This window comes from Solanum tuberosum, unplaced genomic scaffold (genome assembly GCF_000226075.1).
Source record: "Solanum tuberosum cultivar DM 1-3 516 R44 unplaced genomic scaffold, SolTub_3.0 scf00029, whole genome shotgun sequence".
Taxonomy (NCBI): domain Eukaryota; kingdom Viridiplantae; phylum Streptophyta; class Magnoliopsida; order Solanales; family Solanaceae; genus Solanum; species Solanum tuberosum.
The window spans coordinates 25,800-34,949 of NW_006238955.1; the positions used below are offsets into that span (position 1 = coordinate 25,800).

General features: G+C 35.8%; 1 protein-coding gene across 1 annotated transcript; it reads left to right on the forward strand.

Moving 5' to 3' along the window:
- Positions 1-2,124: 2,124 nt before the first annotated feature.
- LOC102601557 (40S ribosomal protein S16-like) lies at positions 2,125-2,745 on the forward strand. The gene has a single exon (XM_006341788.2). It carries the CDS (start codon positions 2,172-2,174, stop codon positions 2,613-2,615), a length of 444 nt encoding a protein of 147 aa, XP_006341850.1. The 5' UTR covers positions 2,125-2,171; the 3' UTR covers positions 2,616-2,745.
- Positions 2,746-9,150: the final 6,405 nt, after the last annotated feature.

Genomic DNA, 9,150 nt, shown 5'->3' on the forward strand with positions numbered 1-9,150 from the left:
GAGTTGTACGACGTTGTTGGGCTGTTGTATCCTGGAGGGGACAAGTCAAGAGTATTACTGCTGGATCAGTGTAGATTATGCCGCATTGGGCTTGAATCTCCTTAAAGAGAGCGAGATATCCGTGTCCCAGCCTAAAGATTTGTTTATTCATTTTTATCATTTTATTTTCAACTGTAATATTTTGTATTTGCGGTATATTACACCAACAGACGGTAAAGAGATTTTGAATAGGTGAAGAAGGTAATGGTAAAGGTGGGGGAGATTATAAAGGCAGAGGTGGAGGTGGTGGGTGGAAGAGGGGTGGGGGGAAGACCCCAATGCATTCACCAATGTTTTCCCCAAATCAATCTTTGTAAAAAATTAGGGTTGAAAAAATGGTTAAAGAAGATGAAGGAGAAAAAAAACTGAAAAACTAATAATTAACTAGTTAAATACACATGTCAAGTGTGTGTATTTCACTACAAGACACATATCTGGTTATGGCATTTTAAGGGGTTATATATTTCACTTTAAAAATGTTTAGGGGGGGTAATAGGACCCCCGTAAAGTATGAGTGTTTAGTTGAGAATCCAACAATAGATTAAGGGGACTTTTGGCCATTTTCTCTACATATATTCATTAAAATTATTTATAATTTACTAAAGCAAACACACTTAAAATGAGAACATTTATCTTGTTGGTTTCATGTGTATGATTGTCTATGACAATTTTTGGTGGACTAGGAATGATTTGTCTCTTTGTCCTAGGCCAAAATAGTGAATTTTAAACCTTTACTCACATATGATCTAGTGATCAAAGTTCTGTAATATAAATCGTTCTAACTATTTATTTTTTGTTTTGAATAATTTGTTGTCTTTTTTCCATTTTGAACGATTTCTTTTATTTTTGTGTATTGTTAATAATCGAACCGATTAATGTATATTATATTTAGTTTGATTTGGTTTTAATAATTCATAAATCAATTAAATTAGTTTGATTTTGATTTTGACCAATATTCGAACCAAACTGGCCCGTGAACACCCCTAGCTTCACCTTTTGGTTTGTTGTTGTGAATAATAGTGCTCCATGGTTGTGACTTACCGTCAACATCGTCAGAGTCGGAGGAAAGGATGAGGCGGCGCTAACAGTTCTTCATCAGAGAATCACTAGACATAAAAGTAAATTAAGAAAACCCTAAATCGATGGAGTTTTACCTTAACTTTTGAAAATTAGAAAATAAAAAAATATAAATCTATCACATATACATGACTTTGAATAATGATTAAATAGACACAAACTTCAAATTGATATGTTGTTGCTCTAGATTTCATTTGAAGGGTTTAATGGTGAAAATGTGGTGAAAAGAATGGTGGTGAGGCCGAGAGGTGGGAGGTTGATAAGATAGAGAGCTTTGATTGACATTAAAACGTGAACTAGGGATGATTTAATTGTGGAAATAATTAATTTGGACTATGTTTTATTGATATGTGTATCTGTATGTATATTATCTTCTTAAATATATGGTATAAAATTCTTAATTAGTGATAATATATATAATTATTTGAAAATATAAATAGGATTAGTATATATGATAGTGATATATGTCTAATAAGATAATTTTTCTTATTATTTAGGGAAAAATACATGATTAAGGAAACATATACTAGTTAATTAGTCATCATAGTTGTAGTTTTAGTTAAGTACCACTCACGATCAATATTCAGTGATAATTACGTGGGTTGATGTTTCGAGTTTGTATAATTCGCACGTTTGTATAATTCAAAATTTGTATTACTTATATAATTTATATAACTTTTGTATTATGTAATTTATATAACTTTTTAAAGTTTAGATGTTTGTATTGTATAAATTCGTTATTTCGAGTTTATACAAAAATAGCTCAATTATACAAATATACCCACGAATTATACGAACCTGCGAATTATACAAATGAGACAACTTGAACTATAGCCACAACCCGTAAATATTTAAATTATAGCTATGAAACATAATTAAGTTTATTATAGTGACTATTTGTGAAAATTTTCTTTATTTATGACTATAGAATTCGGCCCGCAAACCCAACGCATCTTAAAGCCCAAAAGAAAGCCCTAATTTTTCCCCTTAAAAACCTCCAGAGTTAGGGTTAGATTTTTTCCATTTCAGTAGAAGCAAAAAACGAGCAGAAGAGCATGGAGGCGGCGGCAGCAACGGCGGAATCTGTTCAATGCTTCGGGCGGAAGAAGACGGCTGTAGCAGTAACCCACTGCAAACGCGGTAAAGGTTTGATCAAGATCAACGGTGTACCTATCGAGCTAGTGCAACCAGAGATTCTCAGGTACAAGGCTTATGAACCTATTTTACTTTTAGGACGACACCGTTTTGCTGGTGTAGACATGAGGATCCGTGTGAAAGGTGGAGGTCACACCTCACAAATCTATGCAATTCGTCAGTCAATTGCGAAAGCACTTGTTGCATTTTACCAGAAATATGTTGATGAGCAGTCGAAGAAGGAGATCAAGGATATACTTGTGCGATATGATAGGACTTTGCTTGTTGCTGATCCTAGACGATGTGAGCCTAAGAAGTTTGGTGGTCGTGGTGCTCGTTCTAGGTTCCAGAAATCTTACCGTTAATTTCTTTTTATTGCTTGCTCCTTATGGTTTTTGAACTTGTTCTGAGAATTTTGAAGTGATATTTATGTTTTGGATTTTAAACTTTTATTATATGACTGCAATCGTGATTTAGATTCTATTTTTGGTTTGATTCTTACTATTATTATTATGTTGTGTTGTGTGCAATTGCCATTGTTTGGAAGTGGAGCTCAAATGCAAAGCGCAAGTGCCAAAGAAGTATTTTTACCTACTCACTTGAGAAGCTTGTTTGTGTTTATATCTGTCCTTGCTTTTAGATTTCTGATTCATGATAGCTTAAGATTATTGCATTTGGCAAATTCTCAGATGCAGGTTTGCTATACTCACATTTTATATGTGATTGATTTAAGCTGAAATATCTTTTTTGTCTGAATAAATGGCTGCTTCTGAACAAACATCCCAGGAGAAGCTGTGAATGCTCCAAAACTGTCAACCATCGTGTTATCTGTCCCAACAAGTCTACAATCTGTGTCGTTTTACCACTTAATTTTGCATATTGCTTATCCAATTCTACCATCTATTTAGGACTCATTTTGTTTCTACTTCATGGAAGTTCAGACTGACTTTAGGTCCAAGTGCTTTTGTTTACTACTTATTTGATTTGAATAGGTATTTACCATCACTCTATTCACAATCATCAACCACCACCATTGTCATCTACTATTACTATTGCCAACCACCACTATTACCACCAATCACTGAGTCATCACAACTATCATTGGTAACCATTACTCTCAGTCGCCAACTATTATCACCACTGTCATTATCAGCCAATACCACCACTGTTGTCGATTTCTATCATCACAACTATCATTGCCGCCGACTATCACCATCAATCAATTTGACTATCTCCACCATTGCAAATTTCCATCATCACACCTGCTATTACAACAGTAACTACATCTACTATCATTATTAGTCACCAATCATTATCACCATCACTACAACCTATTTTCAATACTCAAACATTAATGTTTCTTTTTTTATATTAAAATTTGATGTTTCAGGTAATTCTTTTTTTTTTATCTATTGCTTAATTACTTTCTTTAATTGTGTAATTACTATATTTATAAATAAAAAAATTAGGCATATTCAAATTTTGAATAACAAATAGTTCAATCATTCAAAATTTAGATCTAAAAACATTTTAATTGTGTATTCAGATTTAGATATTTTCTGATTTAAACGATTGAGGTCTTACTTCTCTTTCATTTGCTAATTAATTGTCCTATGCACTTTGTTTCTTTTTAAGTTCTTTAAATAATTGGCATGAGCGCGGGTCAATTTTTCAGGAAGTTTGCTATTTCCTATTTGCACAAGTATCTCTGTCCATCAAATATTTGCTATCTTCACGTGTATCTTTTAATCTAGCAAAAATCTACTTATTACCAATTTAGCACCATAATGCATACAAGCTCCTGTTGACATCATAGAGATAAATGCTGTAACAGTCCGATTTTCTCATTATATTAATAAGAACATAGGAAATTACAATTTTAGAATTGTACTCAAAACTATTGAATTACAATGAGTATTAAAATAACAAGTAACTAAGTATAAAGATAAGAATGGAGATGAGAAGTTTAGACTTTAGAGGAAGAAGAAGAGAGCACGTACATTTTCTTTAATATGCATGATTCACATACCACTACCCCTTTTGATAGAATAAAACCCATTATTGAACTCAGATTCCAAATTAACTATAGTCCAATAACTCTTGTCAGCTCAATAACAAGTTGTGTGACATTAGTGTCTACGTTGGGCTAGACTTGGTTCATAACAATAAAAGCGAAAGAAAATGATCTAGATGATCTTTCGTAGGATCAACTTTATTATGTTGTCTTCGGAGAGTATTAAGGAAAAAAATTGACATTACTCCTATTGCCTCTTTAACATGTCGTCCAACTTTAATCAGAACCATAACACATCTAAAGTGGAAAATGTCTCTGAGACATACTCCACTAGTGTGATATTTGTAGGGGAAAAGTTGCAGAATTTTATTCATTAATACCAATGGCAACCCTTGGTTCAACAGATTAAGGAGCCTTGTACAGGGACGTAACCAAGAACGTAATTAAGATGTAATCCCACCACATCAGTTATAGAAAACAAATAGAGTAGTACTTAAGTAGCGGACCGACTAGTGAGATTGTTGGGATACAAAAATCAATAACACAAAAAAGTTGGCACTACCTTTGGTTGATCCAGACGAGTAAACATATAACTTTCAGCTGCCACAAAAGCTGATGTATTTATCCTCTTAGCTACTAATACAATCTAGTAAGTTCTCGTCCAGTTGATCATACCTCCATAGTCAACCGCTCATATATGAATCATATTAACAACATCCATGCTATATTACACAACAAAATGTAGGAAGAGTCTCACATGGCAGTCCTTGATGTATTCATCCATCTTATTCCCATTTTGCACTAGCTTGTTATTTTGTGGTTAGTGAAAGAGGGAAATGCTTTATACATTTCTTCGTCTACGTCCTGTAATACAATTCCTTAAAAACAACCGTCCAACTAAAATTGGGATCTCAGTTAACACAACCAATGACACAAGATTGCCGTTGAACATCCTTGTTGTACTAATTCTGCAATGTTTGATAGTTTCCTCGTCCATTGAAAACAGTCCCAAGTCATCAAGAAGCTCAAATCATTGTACTCTCGTCCAACATCTACCAACTTCCAATACTTCTCAACGGTGATTGCTTCCATGAGCTTAGCATCATCAACAACTTCACGTAGGAAGAAAATATTCATGGAATGATTACCGTGCACACCCAGGGGTGGCTCAATGCCTTTAAAAATGAGGCATACACATTGGCCCCCAAATTCGAAGGCCCATTTTTTTAATAATAATAAAATTATTATTAAAGAATAGAATTTAGAGTGAGGGTTTCGTTTCTCTCGGCGCATGATACACTAATCGTGCGCTTCCATGGGAAAGAGAGCATAGATCCCGACTCTGAAGGCAGCAATGGCAATGGAATCTAAGACGCAAGTGGCTAGGAAACAGAAGAAGAAGGGACATCAAGCAAGCCTTGTTCAGGAAGCAAGCAGTGAACCCAATGAAGCAACAGAAGGTAAAATTGGGGAAATAACATCTCCTAGGGTTATGATTGAGGAATCGGTTAGGGAAACAGATCCAGCAAAACAAAAGGAATGGGGTGAAATTGTGCAGGCATCAAGCAGTACATCAAACAGTCCTGGGCAGATGAAGTAGAAGCAATGCAGGAAGTTCAAAGGAGACCGTCAATTTGGGAAAACTTCGACATAAACAAGGTATCAAATGCTGGGTTTCAACTTGAATTTGTAGCTCTAGAAATACATGGGAAGTCTGCTGTATGTGAAATTGGGATATAAGATATAAGCTCAGAAATTGCATATTGGAGAAATTCAGTTGTGTGTTGTGTTGGGAGCCCACCCTCCCTTCTCTATTTTAAATGGCTACGTCCAACGTCTGTGGGGGAAACATGGTATCAACAAGGTGCATATGTTGAAGAATGGTATAGTTCTGGTTCGTTTTGACTCTATTGCTGGGAAAAATGAAGCTATCCAGGGAGGAATTTACCATTTTGATAATAAACCATTTATTGTTAAAGCATGGAATGAGGATATGGAGTTCACAAGGGAGGAGCTCTATACTGTCCCTATATGGGTGATATTACCTGGGTTGGACTTCAAATACTGGAGCCCAAAAGGGCTTAGTAAGATTGGTAGTTTGATAGGCAAACCGTTAATGGTGGATAAACACACGGAGAGGAAACTATGACTTAATTTTGCAAGACTATTGATTAAAGTTGATGTGGATTTTCAACTGCCCGAGAGGGAGATTTTCAAGAATGAAAAAGGAGGCCTAATTGAATATCAAATCCAGTATGACTGGAAGCCAGTGTTATGTAAGTTCTGTCACAAGAATGGATATTCAGAAGAGGATTGCAGGAAGAAAAACCCACCACCACCAAAGTCTCCAAAGAAACAAGAGAGTAGGAATGTAGAGGCTGATGGTTCAAATGCAGTGAACCAAATAACTCCCAATCCGACTCAGGAAGAGGGTGCACAAAATAAACAACATTGTACAAACGCAAGAAGGTGGAAATCCTAAAGTAAAAGAGAAGATTGGTCAACCAGGTGTACATGAGGCTCGCACAACTGGCTGGATGACCCCGAAAAACAAATAACAACACTATAAACCGAGGAAACAAGCAATAATTCATATGGCACCACAACAGAATTCCTTCCAGACCTTGGATAAGAATGTACCAAGTAAACAAGTGATTAGAAGTCCAGTTCGAAATGAGGGAGGCCAGCCACACCCTCCATTAGGGAATGGATAATATCTTTTGTTGGAATGTTAGGGGTTTGAATGCCCCTAACAAATAGAAGGAGGTCATACTCCTATGTAATAAGGAAAGTACGGGGCTAGTGGGATTATTAGACACAAAAATGAAGAGTAATAGGATTGATGAAATTGTTGCGAGAATGTTTGGAGGATGGAATTATGTTACAAATTTGCAATATCACTATAATGGGAGGGTCTGGCTTTCTTGGAGACCTGATTTCTTCACGGTGACATATACAAATGGTATGGCTCAAGCTATTACTTGTATGATGCTTAACATATCCTTGCAAGTAGAGTTTACGTTAACTGTTGTGAATGCACTAAATACTAGAAAGGAGAGGAAAAATTTATGGTCATATTTGGGAAGTGTTAGTAGTAGGTGTAATAGTCCATGGTTAGTAATGGGTGACTTTAACACAGTATTGAACATGGATGATAGAATAGGAGGCAATCCAGTAAACTTGGCAGAAGTTGTGGATTTTCAGGAGCTGGCTGGAACTTCCTCACCAAGGGAGAAAATACACTTGGAATGACAAAAGGAATGTTAGAGTTTCTTCCAAAATAGATTGGGTGTTTGTTAACACAGAATGGTTAGATAAAATGCAAGCATGCGGTGCAACTTTTCTACCAGAAGGAATAAGTGATCACTATACATGGACAACCACCGATTGGAAAGCCTTTCAAGTATTGCAACGTCTGGGCTACTCACCCTCAGTTTTAGACTAGAGTAAATGAAGGTTGGTTGAAACAGTTTCCAGGTTGTACATTGTTTAAAGTGGTAAAGAAGCTTAACTGTTTGAAGAAGAGTCTTAAACAATTGAATGGTCAACATTTTAGGAACATTCTAACAGAGGCGGATGAAGATAGAGATAGATTAAAGCAAGTTCAAAAAACTCTGCAGAGTAGCCCCACTGATCTAATACTACAACAACAAGAAAGTGAGTTGCACAAGAAGTTTAGAAGATCTTCGTATTTAGCTGAGGTATTTTTGCAGCAAAGGAGTAAAGCTAGTTGGATAAAGCTAGGAGATGACAATACTAGCTATTTATATTCCATAATCAAACATAAGAAGTTGCAAGATGGTGTGATCCAACTTAAAGATAGTCAGGATGTTCTCCAAACTGATTATAAAATGATTGCAGAATTTTTTGTGGATTACTATCAGGATATGTTGGGGGAAAGAAAGGAGCTGCAGGACAAGGGCATATCCCAACGTCCTAAGGAATGGTCCTAAACTGTCCATAGGCTAATAGATGGACATGGTTCAGCCTTTTACTGAAAGGGATGTGAAGTTAGCTATGTTTAGCATTGACAGGAACAAGAGCCCCGATCTAGATGGGTATGGTAGTGGTTTCTTCAAATAAGCTTGGAGTGTTATTGGTCATGAAGTCACAAGTGCCGTATTGGAGTTTTTTAACAATGGAAAACTGTTAAGACAAGTTAATTCCACAATTATTTCTCTGATCCCTAAAGTATCTGTTCCCCAATATGCTAGCCAGTTTAGGCCCATATCATGTTGCAATGTTTTATACAAGTGCATCTCTAAACTAATATGCATAAGATTAAGGAAATTATTCCTACTGTTGTGGTTGAGAACCAGGCAACCTTTGTAGCTGGAAGATCCTTGACCCACAATATATTGATTTGCCTTGATCTGTTGACGCAACTACAATAGGAAAACTTCCCCAAGATGTCTTATGAAAATTGACTTAAGGAAAACGTATGACATGATTAGCTGGAACTTCATAAATAACGTTTTGAAGGGGTTTGGCTTTCTAGAGTATTTTGTGAAATTAATCATGACATGTGTAACATCTACTACTTTTACTATCAAAGTGAACAGAGTAGGGCATGGATACTTTGAAGGAAAGATGGGCCTCAGGGAGATCCCATGTCACCATTGTTGTTTGTGTTGGTAATGGAATACCTTTTTCAGAACCTTGCGAAAGATGAGTGAACTGTCAAGCTTTCTGTTTCATCCTATGTGTAAACATCTAAGCTGAACCACTTAATTTTTGCTGACGATTTAATGATTTTTTGTAAGGGTAATATGGGTTCTATCTCCAGAGTCATGGAAGCTTTCACACATTTTAGCGATGCAACTAGTTTAGTAGCAAATCAAGAGAAATCAAATATCTTTCTAGCTAGAGTGAATGATGAAGTAAAG